Source organism: Glycine soja, chromosome 8 (genome assembly GCF_004193775.1).
Source record: "Glycine soja cultivar W05 chromosome 8, ASM419377v2, whole genome shotgun sequence".
Lineage (NCBI taxonomy): Eukaryota > Viridiplantae > Streptophyta > Magnoliopsida > Fabales > Fabaceae > Glycine > Glycine soja.
Window position 1 is genome coordinate 47,721,039 of NC_041009.1, and position 22,051 is coordinate 47,743,089.

A 22,051-nucleotide genomic window follows, 5' to 3' on the forward strand; every position below is an offset into this window, starting at 1 on the left:
TACCACAGTTGTGAAGGTTAGTATGACTATGCTATATCCAGCATAGTTGGGCTCTTCAAGACTTGTTCAATTCTTCAAATCATTTCTTTTTAAGCTCTTTTCATGTTTATTCTCTTAGGGGCCATCTTGCTACACACTTGGCACAAAAACGTGACTTTTGCCGAAATAATTTACATAAAATAAATCATTTCAGGTCCAAAACTCATGTTTCATTATACATACAAAATGTGGTTTATCAAATACATAGTTCAAACATGCTTCTTGGATAAGGTAAAGTAGTTTGCGAGTAGTGATTTGTGTTGGCACTATTTGTAGTGGCGGTAACTTGATGCATCGCTATAATCTTGCTCCATAAAATGCAAGAAAACTTTTTGCATTGTTTCAAATGCTTAGGTATTTGTCCCATGTAACTCCCTTAACTTTATACACGAGGAATATTTGTTAAGTGAGGCTAACTTTAAAGATGTAAGCATGGCGAGTCTCAGTCTAGTCAAATTCTTGTTAATTATATTGGCTCATAAGTAAGCAAAAGGCATAATAGATTCTTGCTCTTCTTAGCCTTGCAAATGAGGTGGTTGATAGATTCTTGTCCTTGTGGTATGGTTAACATAAACTTCTAACTTTGAGATTATAGCTCTAGGACAAGTGGAGGTTCTTCTTTCTCCTCTGGGGTTAAGTCCAATATTAATGTGTGTTTTCTACACTGTCATTGAATCGAAATTGGCGGTGTAAAATCAACAATTTTTTCTAATAGTTGTTAAACGTACTGTTAGAAATTTGAAAATGAGAATGCTTCTGCTATACATAATTATTTATTTAGTAATAAATAAATAATTTTTTGTTATCAAATATCATAATTATTTAGCAATTTTAATAATTATTTTGCTCTCGGTTTACCAATTTTAATAAAAAAAACTCATAATGAAGTTGAAGCAATAGAAAATTATTTCTACCTCTCGGAAAATTAATTGTGAATGTATTTTGTCTAATTTAACTTCATACTTAAAAGCTTATGCACATTGTATTATGTAAATGATGGTTTCGTATAAATATATGTGCATCAAAATAACCAGTTATATTGGTTACTTAAAATGCATGCGAGGTCGATGCATCACTTTTCTCGGATCAAAACACTTTTGGTTTGGCTACGGGGAATTTGATCAATATAGGTTATTCTTTTAAGCTAAATATCACTTTGGGTGATTTTTACGCAATATATCAGATTTAATGATTCTTGTCTCATAAGAAATTGGTGATATCAGTCAACTCAATTCCATTCGGTGGTGTGTCACTTCGACACCTTTCTAAGTGACACCAACAGATAGAGCTGAAATCATTCCACTTGATAAAATGTTTAAAAACCTTCCTAAAGTAATATTTAGTTTTTAAAAAAATCTTATATTGATCAAATTCCCTTGGCTATGTGTATTTGTAGCTACACAGCCAAGACTATTTGGAAGACCGCACATCCACCACTTTTGGAGGCAGAAGCAACGATACTTTTAGAAGTTATTTTGTGGATCATTAATATGAATTAACTTGATTGCAAATATATTGTTAATAGCTTGGATAGCAACGTTCCGGTCCAGACTCTGAACGTGGATCTCTTATTCGCAAATGCAGAAGTTATATTCAGTATCATGAACTCACACAACTAGCTAGACAAGGGAATATTTTAGGCATGAAAAGAAGGATAAAGGGAATATTTTATTTTGGCCAGAACAATTTAAAACTTTGGAATCCATATCAAACCAACTTTCGTTTGTTGGTTTTCTTAGGCCAGGATCGCTTCTTATGGTTGCTTGGACAGCAAATAATTTTAAAATAAAATGCCATATAGCTTTTTCAACTTTAATCCAGATCAAATTGGAATTTATCTCCTCTAAAATAAGAATCGAAGATAATTCGAAAAAGAATGATATATTCTATAAATGATCATGTGAGTTAATTCAGTGTTTGGTGGTATAGTATGAGTATTTGTATAGGTCTTTTTCCTCCTAAGGACTTGGGCGTGAACACTGAACCCAGTGATTTGGAACATCACTTCTGTACCAACTGTAAAGCGATCCATATTTCGTTTATCCTTTGCGCTGGACAAAACCGCGTTAAAAAGTATGCCTAGGGTGCGACTTATCTTATCCATGCATGTATCTCTCACTTTCTCGTCCATACTTATCTTTTAAAAGGTGCTCTGAGACAGAACTTCCCATGCCAACAATGCCTTCAAATTTGATCCCAACTAGCAAATTAATCTTAAATATTATTGCATTTTCAGACGTTTCAGTTATGATTTATTATAAATTATGATTTCAATGCTATATTAAATTAATATTTAAATTTTTAAAACATTAAATTTAATGATAGAAGACCACATCAAAATATTACAAACCCACCGTATAAGACTTTTGAGATAAATCACCAAACAACTTTAGCGGAGATTCTAGTTTGGACAGGTGTACGGATAAAAATATATAGAATCTTATGGAGGAAAGAAAATTATAGAGTTTTATTTTGAGAATTTTCAGAGAAAATTTCGCAATTTGAAAGGACCAGACCGTAGGACTAGCTGACAAGCTAGTTAAACTTAATTATACTTTGAGGAATAAATCAATAATTGTTGATATAAGATATAAGTTGAAGTAGTTTATATTTATTAATTAAGTGATTTAGAATTTAAATTTTGATTAATTTTTAAGTTTATATAAATCGTATCAAGGAGAAGAAAGGAATATTTATTTTATATGCACTCATGATTTCTTAAAAAGTTAATTATTACTCTTAGTATGAACTACTTTGTATTAATATTATATTAAAAAAATACAGTAAATAATAGTCAACTCATCGATAATGTCTAATATATTGTGTGCACGACATACTATATAAAAAAGTATTAACATAATCAAGAAAAAAAATTAATTAATTTTAAAATAATAGCCAACGAAAACAAGTTTTGTTTGTGTATGTATTTCCAAGTATAGAGCGGAGACATGTATTAACTTGACTTAATGCTAAATTTTATTTTTCATATCGATTATAATCATAACGTAATTGATATTGGTAGTGTCACTTTTAGAAATGATAATGGTGACAACGATAATGATAATGACATTCAGTCCGTGACAATGATGGTGATGACATAGTGGTGATAATAATAAAGGTGGTATTAGTAGCGATAGAAATAAAGATAGCGATGTGATGACAACAAAGTTATAAAGGTGGTATTAGTATTGCAATTCAGGGAAAGAAAAAAAAAACTCTGTCGGAAAGAGAAAAGGAAGTGGAGCGCAGAATGTTAGCTCAGGTAACCGAAAAAGTTGAGCACAAAAGAAGAGAGAGAGTGACACTTAGAATGAATGATGGCGTGGGAGTTATGTTGGGCAGGGGGAGGGGGTATTTAAAAGGTGGGGGCAGGAAAGTCCTTTTACATGGTAGGGGGTTTAAATAGCAGTTCAGGAGATGGGAATAACAAAGTTTTTTTTTTCTTTTTCTTTCTTTGCCTTAGTTGGTCTCGATTTGTTGTTATAATTGGATCACTTGACACTGCATCCTAATCCATTGTTGGGACCTTTTCCTCTGCGCCTTCAGTCTTCAATTTATCAAATTTGCTGCCTCCGACTATTAGTTCTTTGCATGATATCTAACTCCACCTTTTCCACTTTGACAATATCTGGTATAAAAACTTCCAATTCTGTTTTCTACTCCAAATCTTACTTCTTTTACAGTTTGGGGTCCTTTTCCTCCACATGCAATCTTTCTTTTCTGAAGTGGCGTGTGCAAATTCACTTGAGGAAAGTTCAAGCATCATAACATGTGTATTTAATTCCTGCTTACCTTTCTCCTTGACTTAATTACTCTTTTCCTGCAGCAAATTATAAGTTGCTATAGTGTCTTCTTTAAAGGTATCCAGTTTTTTATTAGTATATTTTTTTCTTTACGTCAACAAGCAATTAAATTTCAAATGTGTAATATTTAACATTCAGACCAAATTGACCATACCATATTTAATTTTCTTGCATTCGAGTGTTCTTGCTAAGTTTTGGGTCTGGCTGTTTAGGTACATGTCATTAGTTTGTCTTGACAATTAAACAAGGAACTCAATTTTTTATTAGTTCCTTCCCTTTGGTTGAATCAATATTTTGTGTTTGTCAATTGAAAGTTTCCCCCGTAGATCGATATCATGTCCATTTGTTCTTGCTTGAGGCAAGGCTCCCTTGTAATGTGTTCAAGCCCCCGTAGATCGATATTCACGTTGCTTATGCTGTGGGGATCAGAGTTAGATAAACATAAACCATCTTGTATTCTTCATAGGTACTATGGACACAAGTTTAAAAGTGGTTGCTACTTGTAATGACGTGAATTATGAATGATTAAGAGAATACTATTTAGTTCCTTGTGGACTTAAAAGCAAAGTGAAGAGCTAGCCTACTTACATTGTGTTTGAAGATTTTGATTTTATTATCTTTGTACTTTGACAAACCATCCAATTTCTAATGTACAAAAAACAATGTATACATGATGGAGTTATTATTTTTTTTGGAACTGGTTTCTCACTTGTTTGTTTGTGTTTGAGCAGGATTCTAATGCCCAGATTGGGTTCTGCTGGGGCATTGGCGTTGATGGTTTTGTAGTTATTTTTGGAATTCTGGGGAGCCTGCAAAATCAAGTTGTGCTAATATCATTTGCACCATTTCCAACTGGTTATGTAAATTTGCACCATTTCTAAGTTTGTGCTATAGGGTAGTATAAGGTATCTGCTCTAGATCCTGCTTTTTGTATCTAGCACTCTCAAATGTGTGTCGGAAATGTGCAATTTAGAGTACTTATTAACATTAACATCAAGTTTGTCCAATACAGAAATTGATTATGGAGGTCTGAGTGATAATTTTTGGTTCTCGAAATCACCAATTTTTGCATATTGAATTTGATAATTCCTGCACCTGATCCAGTTTAGACAATTATTGCTATTTAAATTTATACTCTTCTGAATTATAAATGATTTTCATCGGTTCCCCTCAAAGTGCTTAGGATGAAACTAACGAAACTTAAAACTGACACAAGTATACATATAGATTGCTTACTATTGTTACTTTGCTTAAAGTAGACAAGAAATATACTGATTGCTTACTACTTATTTTGTTGCTTTGCTTAAATAGTATTTGACCTCCATTGCTCCAATATGGTTTATTCATTTTCTCTATGCATCTTTTTTTAAAAAAATAATCTAAAAAAGGTGTTCATTTCAATATGGATGCTTCAGGCCCACGGATTCAAGTATAGCTGGATTTTGAAGTAAGTAACACTCTGCAGTTGCATCTTAGTCTCTTAGTAGGTCCTTAGATTATTGAAAAAAGAAATTGATCGGTTGATATGATTATATAATTCACATGACGCTTTATTATTAGAATATACATAATACATGTTGGTATGACTTATTTTAATGTCACACTTAAGTAACGAACCTTATAGTTTTGACTTTTTGTGAGCTAAAATTGTGTTATGTATAAATAGTCATTTTTTCAGTACACCTTTTTGTATATGTCATCATATTTGTATTACATAAGTAAAAGTTAACAAAATAAGCAATTAATTAATCATTGATTATATATATATATATATATATATAGATCAATTTAGTCCAACAGTAATTCTTTTAGAGTTACTTTCCATCTTCTTCATTCATTTTCTTAAAATCTAACATATAAAATTAAGTTTTCAGAAAATATATGATAAAAATGAAAAGTAATTCTAAAAGAGTTATCTTAGTGTAAGTTAATATTTTCTCATATAACAATTGTCCTTCTTCAATAAAGTCATGACAAGATACTAAATAGAAACTAGTTTTCATTGTATCTTGACATAATGGAGGCCCAAATAATGAATTGGAATATTTTGTAGGGCTTCTATCTCGGGCTTAGCATATTTTAAAAGGGAGTAGCTATTTCTACTTCCCCTGATTACTAATACACTCTTCCCTCTAATTTTTTTCCCCAAAATATCCTAAATTTAAAAAACTAATACACTCCCCATATGCTTCCTCCCTCTAGGTACCACCGGTGCTCCTATGATCTCCTCTATGACGAGGACACCTTTGAAATCCTGCTCGAAGTAACTATCAAAACCTGATCAATGCAAATCTGCTCAACACCCTCATCGATCCTATTAGCAAAGGTTCTTGCACAACAAAAAGAAAGTTTTATTACAATCCAGACGAGATTTATGACAATATGTGGCAAAAGCCAGTCAGGAATTGTACAATAGCTAGCGTCAAATTGCATTCCCATAGCCAACTCATCGTTGTAACAGTATTAAAAAAACCTTACACAAGGTTCCAAGGAAAAAATCTAACCGTTCAATATTTTATTCTTAAATCTAACTGTCTAAAAAAATTTGACTATCATATACAAATTTATTTACTTAACCACGATAGTCTAAAGCTTAGAAATAAGGAAGAGTGTAAATAATTAACATGACTTCCATTTTAAATTTTCTTAACATTTTGTTAATTTTTATAATTAAGTTCATGGAATTTACTTACCGTTGAGACCATATTTTCCATTTTATAATTTATATTGCGCAATTTCTTTGTTTAAGGGCTTTAATTATGCTAGTGTTTTTTCTTATATTCTTTAATTTGTGTGATCCGTTGTTGTTTTTTCTTATATTTTGATTGAACCAAGTAAAAATATAAATGAAAAATACAAAAATGTCACGAAGGATTAATAATAAATTTCATATCCTTTCATAGCTGCAGCTTGCCTGAAATTATTGAAGAGGTTTCAAATATTACAGTATTTATTAATTATTAGGACAACGTGCGCAGTGTGACTGCACCAAACGTGTATATATGTAGTAACGTTGGTTTTTTTTGCTAAATTAGTTCTATCGAAGAAGGGTCTTCATCTCCTTCGTCCACCCCAACCACCTTCACGTTGACAGTTGAAATACACAGCAGCAACTGGTGATCCAAGGTTGTAAACCTCAGCAAAATCTCTAGTGTTGAAATTTTGGCGCCATCTTGGAGCATGCACAATTTGTCTATCAAATTGACGAAACAACACAAAAGCAATCCGATGAATCCCAGAAGTTGGTCGTGGACTTTCATACTCCACAATCTCTTCTCCTATATATAAAATTCCATTAATTAGTAAGTAATATCAATCGATAAGAATGCAAGATATAAGATATGAGTATCGATTAATATTATAATATACATTTAAAAGTTATAACCAAAGTATATATAAAAGCACCAAGGTAGAACAAAAAGAATTGAAAATAAAAGTTGTAAGCATACCAGTGGTTGCCCCTGTAGATGCTGGAATATTGGTTACCAACCTAGGCATCAAGTGAAGAACAAATGTTATAAATACACAACTCTATAATCTATAATCTCTACAATTTTCTTCTAAAAACAAAATCTCTACAATTTTCTTCGGGTGTCACATTGAGACAACCACATTAACTTGATCGTGTTTTTTTAGTGTCTCTTACTAATTATTTATTTTAAATTTAGTAAATTACTTAATTAAAGGAGTAGAGCTGTGTGTGGGGAGAAATATTTACAAGTTATGTGTGCTAACGTTCTTCTATCAGCTACTCAATTGTACTTCGTAAGTAAATTAAGGGACTGTATGGAAGAGTTTTTATAAAACTAATTTGCGTTTATACACAAAGATGATTTAAGTTATGCATTTTATAAACTATTTTTATTTATTTTAATAGTTTTCTAGTGAATTAATTAAGGTATTTTTTCAATTGCATAATGAGGATTTTATGAATATATACTTAATTAAGGTATTTATTTAAACATATATACTACATATGGTAACGAATTGTTAAAAAATGACAGTAACAAGAAAAGAAAAAGAGATTCAAAACTATTAAATTTTAGGTATAAGATAAGTAAGCTTATATACTACGTTGTTACGCTTTAATTAAGTATATATATATATATATATATATACCGGCTTATTCTCAAAATTCAATATGATAATAGAGGCAAGAGACGAAGGTACTCACCAATGCAAATATTCCTTCATATGTGGGTCACTTGGGCTAGGAGCATCGGGGTTCACCATTATCTGCATAATGCATGCAACACCATTATGTCAAAATTGAACAACACTATCACAGAGACTTAGAATTTCGGAAAGACAAATGAAGAAAAAATATATATGGAGCTAGCTTCAATTGGCATGCATACCAGAGTGTAAAAGATCCCTAGGTCATTTCCACGAATATTAATTCTTGGTTTGTTGACGATTTGGGAAGGTTTGAACTCACAACTATTGATAACCGATGACTGGTTGTTATAAACAACCCTCAGAGAAACAGAACTCGTGAAGGGATCCAAAATATCTCCTATTATACGTCCAAGAACAAGGGGGTCCATTGATATAGGCATTATATATATCGATAAGCTAGCTTTTGGCCTATCTTGCTCTTTTTGTTTGGTTTAATTAGAATAGAATGGGAGAAATATTTCTTATGCCTATATATATTTATATACGTTCTTGCGCGTGTGATCGATGAATTGACTGATGCACTATCAATAGAGATTCTGGTTTTCCTTTTCCTCTAAGATTTACTTCTATATTTGTTATGTGTAAAAAGAAGCATCTTTAGGTTTTATATTTGGATACTTAGATATTTAATTGATGCATGCATGAAATAAAATAGAAAGAGATAAATTAGAATGAGAAAGAATAATATAGTTTGAATTGGATTCTATATGGCAGTTTTTGAAAGGAAAAAGAGTTAGCAAAAGGCAAAAACGAGTCTTCAAAGACACACAAAGAGTTGACAATTGTATTAGCAAAGGTAAGCATCTTTTGGTTATACTAATATGAATATTAATTTAATGGATACATGCATGAAATAAAATACAAAGAGGTAAAGTAGAATTAAATAACGAGATGGAATAGAATGAAATAACATAGAATGAGAAAGAATAATAAAGTTTGAAAAGTAATAATGGTTATAAATGGTATTTTTTGAAAGAAAAAAAGAGTTAGAAAAACGCAAAAACGAGTCTTCAAAGACACACAAAGAGTTGACAATTGTACTAGCAAAGGTAAGCATCTTTAGGTTAAATTAATATGGATATTTAGATATTTAATAGATGCATGCATGAAATAAAATATTAAGACAAAGTAGAATAAATAACATGAGGCGGAATAGAATGAAATAGTAAAATAGAATGAGAAAGAATAATAAAGTTTGAAAAGTAATAATGATTATAAATGGTATTTTTTTAAAAGGAAAAAGAGTTAGAAAAAGGCAAAAACGAGTCCTCAAAGAGGCAAAGAGTTGACAATTGTACTAGCTAAGGTAACTTCTGTCTGTTCTTTTTGAATTTTTTAGATGTCTTTATTATAATTAATTACTGCTTAAAGCAGTTTTCGAAAGGAAAAAGAGTCAGAAGAACGGGAAAATGAGTCTTCAAGAACACACAAGAGTTGACAAGTGCACTGGCAAGAGGTAAGTTCTCTTTGTTCTTTTAGGATTTTGACGTCTTGATTATAATTAATTACGTACTGCCAGAACCAGTGGTTAGTGTTTGTCATGCAAAAAACCCTTGATATGTGAGTTCTTTCTTGAACAATCTAACTCTTTATTTTTGCTTCAAATTATCCTCAAAACCTCTACTTCAGAAGTACCTTCGTCTGACCTATATATGCTAGGTAAATTCCAAGTGTTCCCTCTTTCTTGCAAGGTTTTCAGGGGAGGCGACGGAATTGTTTTTTTAGTTAGTTTTAATTAATTTTATTCATGATAAAAAAATTAAAAATATAAAATATTAATATTTTTAATTAACTTCAAAAGGAATTTTTCTTCTTCTTTTGGTGAGACAACAAGTCGCTATTCTAGTACCCTTATTGTGTGCGAATCCTTGTTTTTGGAAAGTTATTCAAGTTAATATATTTTGATTGATGGTTGGTTATACGGGTATGGAGAGTTATCTTTTAAAGGGTTTTGTTTCTTAGCTGAATCTGAGTATCTCTAGTTTGAGAGTTAAAGGTTTTTTTTTATCAACAATGGTTAATTATTAATTATTTTAATAAAAAATGAAAAATCATAATCTCTTTCTCTTCTCTTTTCTTTTATCATAAATTAGAGTTAACTTTATAACCCCATTAAAATTACATATTCATCCTCTCAAATGATTTAAATCCATTAATCTCTTCCAATAAATATTTTTTCATACATATAAATCTAAAATTATAAGTTGAGGGGATATTATTATTTGTCATTCATATCATACAATGATTAAAGTTAATATATAATATCATTAGGTTAATGTATAGTGATTTATTTTTGTATAATTACAATCAATTTGAATTTAAGACTTCCAACAAATTGTTCGAATTCTTCACCACTAATCCAATTTTGATGGTTTAATTAAAATGTATAATGATCTTAAGGATTAAAATTCTTTGTAAATTGTAATTTTCTAAATCTTTTGTTTAATTATTTTAAAATCATTTTTTGAATTTATTTATTTTTAATATCATTAGTTTGTCATTAAAAATTGTTAATGGTTACGTGGCTAACAGTTTAGGAACAATTTATGACTATCTCCCAAAAAAATCATAGTGTCATCAAGATCTATGTTGTTCTTCATTGAGCCACCTTGACTTGAATAAGTCTAAGTTGTTTAAAAAAAATTAAGGTCAAAATCTGCCAAGTACCTATCATAAGTTACTTTTTAGATTTAACTTTATTATTTTCAAAACCTAGCATAGTTTATCACATCACCTGCCAAGGATTAGGCCTTCAAATATGACAAATCACGTAATTAGGCTTTTATATAACTTTTAAATATATTTTTATGTTTCTAATTTTAATTTTACGTTTTCAAGTTCGTTGCTTTGACGACAAGACAATTCTGAATTGAAGCCATATATATACCAATAAAAATTGTTTTGGAAACCTTGGAAAAGCAAGGTTTATTAGGACACGTGACTTGACAACACACCTTGGAACGATTGCTGGGACCATTAACTTTATAGACAAACTTGAGGCAGAACTTTATGCAATATGGCATTTTCTTAAGCTTGATAGTAAATTGACTATATGGAATAAAGGTGGTCGAAAGGTGTGGTGTTAGTCTCACTAAAGGGTGCTTTTATTTTTTTTCTTTTATTGATAAATAAATTGACTAAAGGATGCTCTCAAAACATTAAGAAGGATAAGGATATGTCAAATTATTAAGAAGAATAAGGATATGCTTGATTTAGACTTGGTAGCCCACAGCCATCACACTCTCCATAAAGGTAGTAACTGTGCATATTTGTTAGTAAATTAGGGAGCTGGGAACTCAATTCCCATTCAAATTTTACCTTTATTTACCTCAGATAATTATCTTAGGATAGGACCCTAACTTCCTATAGATTCCATGGAAGTGGCTCTCGTTTAATACTTAAGGGCCATTTACCAATTCAACAACACAGCAGAGCAATTATTGAGATATTGGATTGGGAAGAGTAAGGGCCTGTTTGATTTAGTTTTAATTTTCAGTTTTTAAAAACTATTTTGTAAATCAATTCTAGAAACCTGTTCTTGAGAAGAGAATTAAAAAATAAACCTGTTTCATAATTTCATTTTGAAAACTATTTTAAAATTGGGAAAATAGAAAAACTTGTTTGTGAAATTGATTTTCAAAACTTGTTTTTAAAATTAAAAAAAAGAAAACTTGTTTTATAGCATTAATTTCTTTTTATGAATTTCTCAACCTTAATGATTAAAAATATTATAGATTTGCCATTAATGAAAACACCTTCTTCTCCGTATGTTTTCAAGTTTTCCTAATTTTCAAAAGAAAAACTACTAAATCTCTTTCCTTTTTGTAGTTTAAAAAGTAATGATAACAGTTTTAGAAAACAGTTTTACAAAATTTACCAATATTCTTAATTTTTTTAATTTTTAAAAACTGACAATTGTTTTTGAAAACATTAAACAAACAAGCCCCTATAGTTTCGTGAATAGATTTTGAGCATACTCTCGTGGATCATAAATGAATTTGGGGTTGAAGTTGAAATCATTATTCTACCTTGACAGCCTAACATAGGTGAAATATTTTTAATATATAGTTTAATAAATATGTACGGATAAACAGAGTTTAATATATATATATATATATATATATATATATATATATATATATATTTAACAAATATTTTATATATGATAGATTATGATTGAATAATTGCATACTCTCACTACATAAACTATTTTTTCTTTAACATATATTGTGTTGCAGAAATTAAACCAACATATATAAGGCCAATACCACATATTTATCTACAACTTAATTTGACGAAGACAACTACATTCAAATTAGCCATTTGAAAGGTAGAATAATTCATGTACAAAGATGACAGATTAAATAGGCTTCATTGAAAGGGATTTTCAGTTCTTATTAGCTATATTAGGAATCAGATTATAATTTTCACATTGCTAACACTTTATCTTTTCAGCCTTGTGTTGTTTTTTTTTCCATGTTGCATTGGCATGAATTTTGTAGAAAGTGTATTTTGTAGTCATGGTACATGACAAGGGATGCCTAAACTGTGGAATTATACTCTGAGGTTCGATGTCCCAAAGTTTTGCACCCTCTGGAGCAAAATTAACCCATTTGAGGGTTAATATTCAGTTAAAAATTGAAATTCCTTCATCTACTAACATTTCTAGGAATTAATATGAGTATTTAGATCATTTTCCTGTGAACTTACTCAAACTGGCTTGGAAAAATTTCATATAGGGGGGAAATTCAAAGTTCTTAGATTGCCTCATAAAGGACGACGAGACAAATACACTAAATTGTATCATTTAGGTCTTCTTTTCATTTTTAAGCATTTTAGAAATTTTTAAAATAGAAAAAAATTACTTGTTTTTACTATTGACATTTTAGTGACTGAATTTTTTTAATTCATTTTATATTGCTTTCCAATTTTTGTGACATTTCAGTACATAAAGTATCATTACATCGCCTAATGTTGACGATGTTGATGCATCTTTCGAACTTAAATCTAGTCTAATAGATTCGCTTCCTAAATTTAATGGTCATGCAGGTTAGGATCGCCATATATAGATACCAAAAGGAATTTCAAGTCATCTCAAAGGAGAAGATCAAGCTTAATTAGAGCCTTTTCCTTTCTCATTGCAAGATGCTGCCAGTGACTGAATATTTTACTTATTATACCCAAGTTATGTGACAAGATAGAATGACTTGAAAAGGTTGTTCTTGGAAAAGTTCTTTCCTGCATCAAGAGTACGTTGCAACAATTATAAAATAAATATGTGGGATTAGGCAATTTAACAAGGAGACTTTATATTGAGTACTAGGAGAGAATTAATTAAGAAACTGTATGCAAGTTATCCTTACCACCAAATCAATGATCAATTGCTCATATAATACTTTTATGAAGGTTTGATCGGTTGCATAGATAGGAGGAGTATGAATGATGCTGCTAGTGGAGGAGCACTTACAGACAAGAGTACTCGATCATTTGGTTGCGAAAGACTTAATTGAGAACATGGCCACAAATTCCCAACAATTAATTCAGCACTAGAAGCAACTCGAATTTGGTGACTTAAAGAGTTCATGAAATCCAAGTGGCTTATATGTTGCAAGTTATAATTAAGAAGCTTGAAACAACAGCTGAAGAACAAGTCAAGGATTAGATGGATCGATGTTGCTGCTCCAGGAAATTAATTTAGGGAATAAAGATAAGATTGGAGTAAAGAATTAAATCACTTGAGCATCTGCGAGACTACCAAAGGCTTGTTTGATTTCCTTTTCATTTTTTTTTAAAGCTCTTTTAAAACAGTTTTACTTTACTTATCATTTAAGGTCTATTAAATTTTAAAAATTGTTTTCAAAATAAGGGTTTCTAAAACTAAAGAACAAAATTAAAATAGCGAAAATATGTTTCTCTTTTCTCTTCTCAGGTTGAGAGAAAAGAATGGCATGCATGAGATAGAAACGTCATGGATATAACCTTGTTCAACTCTCTTCATTTTTTTATCAGCCAATATATATATATATATATATATATATATATATATATATATATATATATATATATATATATATATATATATATTAAACACGGTAGCAGTAGTACCTTACAAAAAATACACATCGAATGAGTCCTTTTAGAAATAGTATCCCTCTATTCTACAACAGCCACCTAAGGTGGTTATCACTTATTTGGAGAATGATACCACCTAAGGTGTTCAACTCTCTTCATGGCTCAATTCTATTCACACAACAACCTTTTCTCGAAGCACATGCAATTATATGTAGGCTGTGTTTCATATGCAGTAATTTAACTAATTATTAGGATTTAGGAGTATTTTTTACGCAAGTCCCTGAGTCCTGAATCCTAAATAGCACAAATAGTTATGATGTTTTGGTAATTCTATGGCAAAAATAATTAGTGCAATGTTTCCAAATGACATGAGCCATATTTCATGTTTGGTAAAATTATAAAGAGTATGTTTGGAAAGTCAGTATCAACCTCCAATTGTGTTGAACGTTTATTTTTAGAAAATATCTTCTTTCTTACTTCTTGAAGTTATCTCCTATTTTGTGTTGCAGCAAAACCGTCTGAGATCCAAAAATGCACAAACAGAGCAAGACAAATTTGTTTTCGCTTATCAAATAAGTTTTTCTGTTTTTAAATTTTAAAAACTAAAAATAGTTTTTTAAAATGGAAATCAAGCAGACAATAAAATTATATTTACTCAATCTTTTTTATTTAAAAGCTATTGTAAATTTGAACCTTAAAACAACAACTTTAAAAGAAAAATTGTTAAAAAAAAAACAACTTGTTTAACCGTTTTTATTTATTTTTAACTTGAAAAATATAAGCCTAGAGTAAGCGAGGAGAAAGGGGTGAGAGAGAGGAGTAAGAAGAGAGAGGATAGAGAGCTGAAAGAGAAAAGGATGGACTAAAAAAGAAAATCCTTCAACTAAAATCCTCTTTTTTTACACACACACAAAGAAAAGAAAAAATATTTTTTTCATTTTTTTAAAAAATATGTTGCTTTATTTTCTTTTAAGAATTTTGTAGAGAATGTGTTTGTTCTAATGTTTCTTTTTTAAAAAAAGAAAAGTTTAGCTGAATATATTACATGAAACTTTAGTATTGTGGACCTTTGGTCCTCTATATATCTATCTCTAGAAACTGAGGAATCGGAATATGATGGTTCATCCACACATTATGTGGTCTCGCAAAGATGCTATGAAGAAAGAAATTAAAGTAGGCTAGGGAATATCCTCACCTGCAAAGGAGATTTAGACTTGAGAAGCAGATTTTGAAATATTCATAGTATTATATTCCTGCTTGATCGTTATTGATATTGATAACTTCCATTGTCCATGATAAGGACAGTAATATATTATCTTCCCAGTGCACGTGCTTAATTTAAATTAATTAAGGTTGACAAAATAGGTGAATTCAAAGCACTTTCAATTCAAAGTACGTGGTTGAAATATAATCCAACTCAATTCAATCGTAAGTGCCAAGTATATAAACGCAAACACATGCAATTGCAGTAATAAAATGAACTACATTTTCATTCTTGGCAACTAAAACACTTATCATATTTGGATACCAAGTTGGAAGCTTAAAAGGCTTCCAATAATTTTACATGCAGTCATCAACATATATAAAATCATGATCAGAAAAGTGCTAGAGGATCCGATTTATGTACTACAGGTGTTAGACTTACACCTAGCTAGCTCGGGCAATAATAATTAGTAATAATTAACTAACACTTTCCATTATTTTCTTTCTATCGAATATATAATTTATAACATTAGCCTCCTTCCCCCAGAACCACCTTGTCGTTGACAATTGAAATACACAGCAGCAACTGGTAAGCCAAGATTATAATACTCTGCAAAATCTCTAGTGATGAAATTTTGGCGCCATCCTGGAGCAGGTATAGACATTCTTCTCGGTTGACGAAACAACACAAATATGAAACGATGAATCCCTGATGTTGGTCGTGGACTTTCATAGCTCACAACCTCTTGTCCTGTGTATCATAAACTTAATAAATATCATCAATTGATGGCAATTCTTTTATTAATTGAATGACAATTATAACAGTATTGGCCATTCTTTCGTCTCATTCTGGAATGAATGCTCTAAAATAAATTAATGGTTAATTAGTAAGGAGGTCTGGATTATTTAATTTAAAATATAAGTGTGTGGGATACCAAGTAGCTAGCACATAATGATAGAGCTATAGTCAAATAAATAGAAGGCCCAAAGAAATAAATAATAGAAAAACCGGTAAAAAAAAAATATGAGTTGGGACGTACCAAAGCTTGCACTTGTAGTCGCTGGAATATTGGTTACCAACCTAAGCATCCATTGAAGAAAGAAAAAAATAAGTTATAATTTAATTAATTTCTACTCAAAATCTGTTTATCTCTCTTCACTTAGACACACACACACTTTTCTTAACATATATTCAAGATATCACTTGTAGATGTGCTCCTTTTTTTATTAAAAAAAAAAAAACAATGCACATTAGTGTATATACATATAAATATTGAGTACTCAATTTTAAAGTTTACCCTCTCTATTTTCTTCATTAACTTACTTTTATATTATCTCTTTTGTCAGTAGTCTCCATATAACTTGTAAGAATAACATTGGTTTTTAATATTTATTTTATAATTTAAATTATTCTTATTATGGTAATGTTATTATTTATAATTTTAAATCAAATTGTATTTCCTTTTAAATTATAATGATTATTTAATTATTATTATTTTTTCTTTAATTTAAATTACACTAATTATTTTCTTTAAATATTCAAATATAAATCTTATTTTATTTTAAGTTTTAACAAATATTATTGTCTTTAAAATATTATTGTTATATTATTTTTAAATTTAAACGAAATTAAATGTTATTTTTATATTAAACTAAATTTATTAAAAATATATGAAAATAATTTTAATATATATATATTGAATGATTTTGTTTAAAAAAACATATTTACTTCATGCTTTTGCAAGGATTCAAATGTAATGTGTGTCTTGACAATGGTAAGGAGAGATGATAATAGATAGGGTCTACTTAGGTCTTATAGTATTTGTTCTCGTACTCATGTTTGAAGGAAAAAACCACTCATACTCGGTCCAATATTGATGTGGGTAGCAACTTTAATTTTCATTCCCGCACCCGCAACCCACATTTTACTGATTTATGAAGTTAATAAATAAATAAATAAAAATATATTAATTAAAAAATTACTACAAGTAAATTGAAAATTCATTTTTAGATAATCCAAACATATCATTAAAAATATTCACATATAATATCAAAAAAAGCAAACATAACATGATTCCTCTAAACTTTAAGTTATAAATAAACAATATTAAAAAGATAATCATCTAACATAATGATTCTTAAAATTAATGTTCTAATCACTTGACAAAAAATCTAATTAAACTTGGACATCATGTGACGATGATATTCTCTAAGACCTGTCAGCAAAGTCATAAATTTATATACAAAAACTAAATAATAATTCAATATTTTTAAATAGTGAAACAAATATAATATAATGTATGTTAAATCTAATATCACCCTTCTACACAAAATAATATTAAGGATTTACAAGTTAATCCAAAACCAATATGATATCTAAAAGCACAAGAATAATATTGGTCTCAACCTAAAAGTGATAACATGAAATTTACAAATCAAAATCATAGTTATATTCCACCATCCTAACATAAAAGTTCTTACATGAAATAAAATCAATATGACACATCCTTAGTCCAATAACTTCAATTATGAAATCAACACTTAAATTGAAAAACATTAACCATGACTTTAAAATACCAATTGAATTAGAAAAATAAAATTATTATTTTTACATAAAAGCATACGTATGATATAAATTATTTACTTCACTAACATTAACATATTTAAATTTTATATATATATGAGATGTGTGGGGTGGATACTATAGTACATGTATCTACACCCATCCTGTAAAAATTTGTGGGTAAATATCCGCCCCCATCCTCAACCCCAATAAATAGATAATTATCCTTTCCCTTAGCAATATTTTTGTAAGAGCTCATAAGATTTAGGTTCATTTTACCATCCCAAATATTACGTACCACATTGATAATCTCACAAGAGATGTTTATTATTGGATTTTAATTTTAACTATATAATATTTTTAACTTTCATTCAAATGTTGCTATTGTTTGCTCTCAAACATGTTCTTATAATAGTTGTCATAGATAGATAAATAAATAGAATGATATAGTATTTATTATAATATGATATATAATAATAAGAAATTATAAAGGAAGCTACATATGAAAAAAAATATGAAACGAATAACACATGGGCTACAGTGTAAAATATATTTTTGCATGAAATCATATCAAACCCATCATCATATACAGTCCGATACCGAAGACCCATCAACATATCCAATACCCATGGCCATGACCTAATATCCATCTCCTCAAAACATCAGAAAACTAAGCCCATTCCCCAGCCATGACCCATCTTTTACTTGCATGCTACGATAGAAAGTTTGAATAATAAGACCCTTAAATATGCTTCTCATTTTTGTTGTGTATATCTTGATTGTTTTCAAAAGACAGTATGTGCTTGTGCAACTTTTAATCTAATTCATTAAAAAAAAAAACTTTTAAGCTTTCTTCCTCGATCTGGCACTCATCAGAAAATTTAATAGCACGCATACTGAAAATATTATTTCATTTTAAGAACGTAACAAGTATAAATAGGTCATACAATTATGCATAAACTATCAAAATTATTTTTTTGTCACAAAAATACTTAAAAAAATCATGTGCATCTATCTTAGAGTCTTAACAATACATATATATATATATTGCTATCGTACACTTATTTATTTTTCAAAAGTATAATTTTCTTAAAATATATTTCAAGGTGTAACTAGCTAATGAACTCCTTAAAAAAAATATTTGTACGTTAGCAAATGTTTGTAGTGATTATTAATGTATACTTCTTTTTTAGAAAGAGTACATTAAAAAAATTTAAACTACATTTTTTAAAATCTGTTGCTTGTAAAAGTGTAAATGGTACTCTTTCCCGAGAATAATATTTTTTAAAATTCAAACTACATGTTACTTGTTCTGTTTTTTTTTTTTTTTTTTGTCTGTCTTTTAAGGTTGTCATGCAGAAACCAAAAAATACAATAAATTTTGATGATTTTAATAAAATTATTGTAAAGTTTCCTACTTTTACTCATTTCTTTTTCCACTCCACAATAATTATATGAGTAAATTAATTAAAAATTATCAGATAAAGAAGAATATAATTGATAATAATTAATGTGATATTGAACTTTGCAAGCGAAAAATAAATTAATAAGAATAAAAATTCTTTGAAAATCCAACAATTAAAAAGGAATGGACGGAGGTAGTAACAAATAACATATATTTGTGTGCAATTAATGAATCAAATTACACTCTATCCCTTAATTATTAATTCATAATTTTATTTAGAATGTGATTTTTATGTTCAACTATAATTATAACTATAATCCCTTTAATTTATTTTTTTATGTTTCCAAAATTGAACAATGAAAAATATCAAAACTAAAAATACTTATCTGCCACATGACTATTTAAAAAAGTCATGTGTATTTATCTTATAATTAATATTAATCATTTAAATATATGATTATATATATATATATATATATATATATATATGATCAAATTATTGGTTTAAAATCACTCAACTATTACATTATTAATCATTTATATAAAATGAGATTTTTATTTGTCCAACTATTGAATTATAATTATAAATCACAGAGTTTTTGTATTAAATGTTCCAGAAGTTGAACAATGATAAAAAAAAAAAACTATCAAGTGATTAATATTTGTATATACCTTAAAAATATATATTATGTGAATTTTAAAATATTGGAATGAAGTATTAAATAATTATGAATTAACATAATTTTTTGTTAACTTACATACACTTATTTTTTTAGTTAGAGTATGTAAGCAAGCTTCTAGGATTTACTAATGAATGCACACTTGTTTTTTATTTTGAGTAAGATAATAAGTTATATTTAAAAATTATTTTAAAATACACTTATGATATAACTTGTTAATGTATTTCATCTAAAAAATAAGTATATGTATATTAACAAATCTCTTTTTATATTTGTATGTATACACACACAGATACGACTTATAATAAAAGAACAATTTTTAGTTTAAACATATAAGAACTATAAATATAAATTATATAATTATAGATGAATGGTTAAGATGAAAGTAAATATATAGTCAGATGATCTTTAAAAAAAGTCATGTCATGTGTGTTTATTTTTTATTTTAATCACCCAAATATGATCTAATAATCTCTATTCATTTATCAATTAACAACAATATATATGCCTTCCAAACTTCTGATAAAGTTATTTAATCAATATTTTACCGAACTAAATATATTTTGGTGATGATTCTCTTTATAAATTTTTGAAAAATATTTTTCATTGCTTCACTACGATCGGCATGACAATTGATGATTTCAGTACAGATGTTATAGAATAACGCTAGTATAGTTAATTGTGCAAATCATTTAATAACTTTCATTTATTTATTTTTTGTTTGTTTAATCTGATCGTATATAGTTATGCAAATAAACTTGTTTTTATAGCTAGGTGTATCTGTCAAAAAAATGTAGCAAGATGTATTATCGTATGCATTTTGGTTTCTTTCATTTATTGTGATACCAATGTAATTGTACGTAATTGGGTTTATTTCATGTATACAACACTATTAAGGGTAGATGATCATCATTAGTAGTTCTGTTGTATATTTGTTTTATTGTCTTTTCTAGGTTTTGGGTCGTTTTTATATTGTAGGCTATTTTATAGGTTTTCACACACTCCCTTATCACATACCTTACTCATGTTTTGGGCTTTATATCCAATATATCTTTGGAACGTCATAGGTTAAAAGAGATTTTAGTGGTATGTTATTGTTTTATATTTTTAATCAACAAAAAATTAAAATATATTAATCTTTATTTGGTACAAAGGTACCTAAACCTATATACAATATCAAAGGTTCAACATCTAACTACCAAGAAGGTTACAAGATATTAATATATCAATATAAATAATATAGCTTGGAACCAAAAGCCTCTCACAAAGCAAACTTACGTATACCCCTCCCATCAATTCCAAAGTGATATGTTATTGTAATTAAGTCTTAATTACTTCCCTGACAAGATTCGCAGTCAAACTGTTACCGTTTTCATATACAAATGCACTGACTTATTCATCCTATCGTTATGTTCATGGAGTAGTTGGTCATTTAATTTTTAATCTATTAAAAGTTTAAAACCATGCACCCCCATCCTCGTAACACATAGATGCATGCATAGATTTATTCTGATAAAAATATGAAAGAATAGTGCATAGGGCGACAGTATGCCTTGTATTGAGAACTTACCAGTGCAGATATTCCCTCATATTTGGGTCACTTGGGCTGGGTGCATCAGGGTCCACCATGACCTACAAAATAGAGTGCATGCTATAATTCACCATCGATATATATAACTCATGAACAAATTAAGAAGAATTTTTTAGTGACCATAGTGTGTATATGATACGGCTAATGGCTCACCACATTTGTGGAAAAATAACTCCTCCCTTGCAAAACCCATTTTCATTTTTGAACGACCAAAACGAAGAATGTAATTAAATTAAATAAATACATATATATATACCAGAGTGTAGAGGGTCCTGAGGTCATCACCACCAACCTCAACTCGTGGAGGGTTGATTATTTGGGAGGGTTTGAGCTCTCCACTGTTGATGACTTCTTTGTTATTGTTGTAAACAACTCTCAAAGGGATAGAACTTGCAAATGGCTCCAGAACATCTCCTATTACACGTCCAACAACAAGAGGGTTCGTTGTAATAGCCATGATCAATATAATATACTGTACAGTATCTGCCTTTTTATTTGCTCATTTGTTGGGTCTAA

General features: G+C 29.1%; 2 protein-coding genes across 2 annotated transcripts; both read right to left on the bottom strand.

The window, feature by feature from the left end:
- Positions 1–6,704: 6,704 nt before the first annotated feature.
- LOC114420857 (protein HEADING DATE 3A-like) lies at positions 6,705–8,451 on the bottom strand. Its single transcript, XM_028386577.1, has 4 exons — positions 8,201–8,451; positions 8,017–8,078; positions 7,292–7,332; positions 6,705–7,120 (listed from the first exon to the last, which is right to left on the bottom strand). Exons 1-4 carry the CDS (start codon positions 8,399–8,401, stop codon positions 6,897–6,899), a joined length of 528 nt encoding a protein of 175 aa, XP_028242378.1. The 5' UTR covers positions 8,402–8,451; the 3' UTR covers positions 6,705–6,896.
- A 7,233-nt stretch (positions 8,452–15,684) lies between these two features.
- LOC114424659 (protein HEADING DATE 3A-like) lies at positions 15,685–22,051 on the bottom strand. Its single transcript, XM_028391523.1, has 4 exons — positions 21,792–22,051; positions 21,515–21,576; positions 16,337–16,377; positions 15,685–16,047 (listed from the first exon to the last, which is right to left on the bottom strand). Exons 1-4 carry the CDS (start codon positions 21,990–21,992, stop codon positions 15,818–15,820), a joined length of 534 nt encoding a protein of 177 aa, XP_028247324.1. The 5' UTR covers positions 21,993–22,051; the 3' UTR covers positions 15,685–15,817.

Excerpts from the sequence above, each read along its gene's own strand:
- LOC114424659 (XM_028391523.1), bottom strand. The coding sequence starts at position 21,992 with ATGGCTATTACAACGAACCCTCTTGTTGTTGGACGTGTAATAGGAGAT. Across the intron at positions 21,577-21,791 it reads TCAGGACCCTCTACACTCTG|GTCATGGTGGACCCTGATGC; the intron begins GTATATATATAT and ends TCTATTTTGTAG. Across the intron at positions 16,048-16,336 it reads GACTACAAGTGCAAGCTTTG|GACAAGAGGTTGTGAGCTAT; the intron begins GTACGTCCCAAC and ends TATGATACACAG.
- LOC114420857 (XM_028386577.1), bottom strand. The coding sequence starts at position 8,401 with ATGCCTATATCAATGGACCCCCTTGTTCTTGGACGTATAATAGGAGAT. Across the intron at positions 7,333-8,016 it reads ATGAAGGAATATTTGCATTG|GTTGGTAACCAATATTCCAG; the intron begins GTGAGTACCTTC and ends CTTGATGCCTAG. Across the intron at positions 7,121-7,291 it reads ATCTACAGGGGCAACCACTG|GAGAAGAGATTGTGGAGTAT; the intron begins GTATGCTTACAA and ends TTTTATATATAG.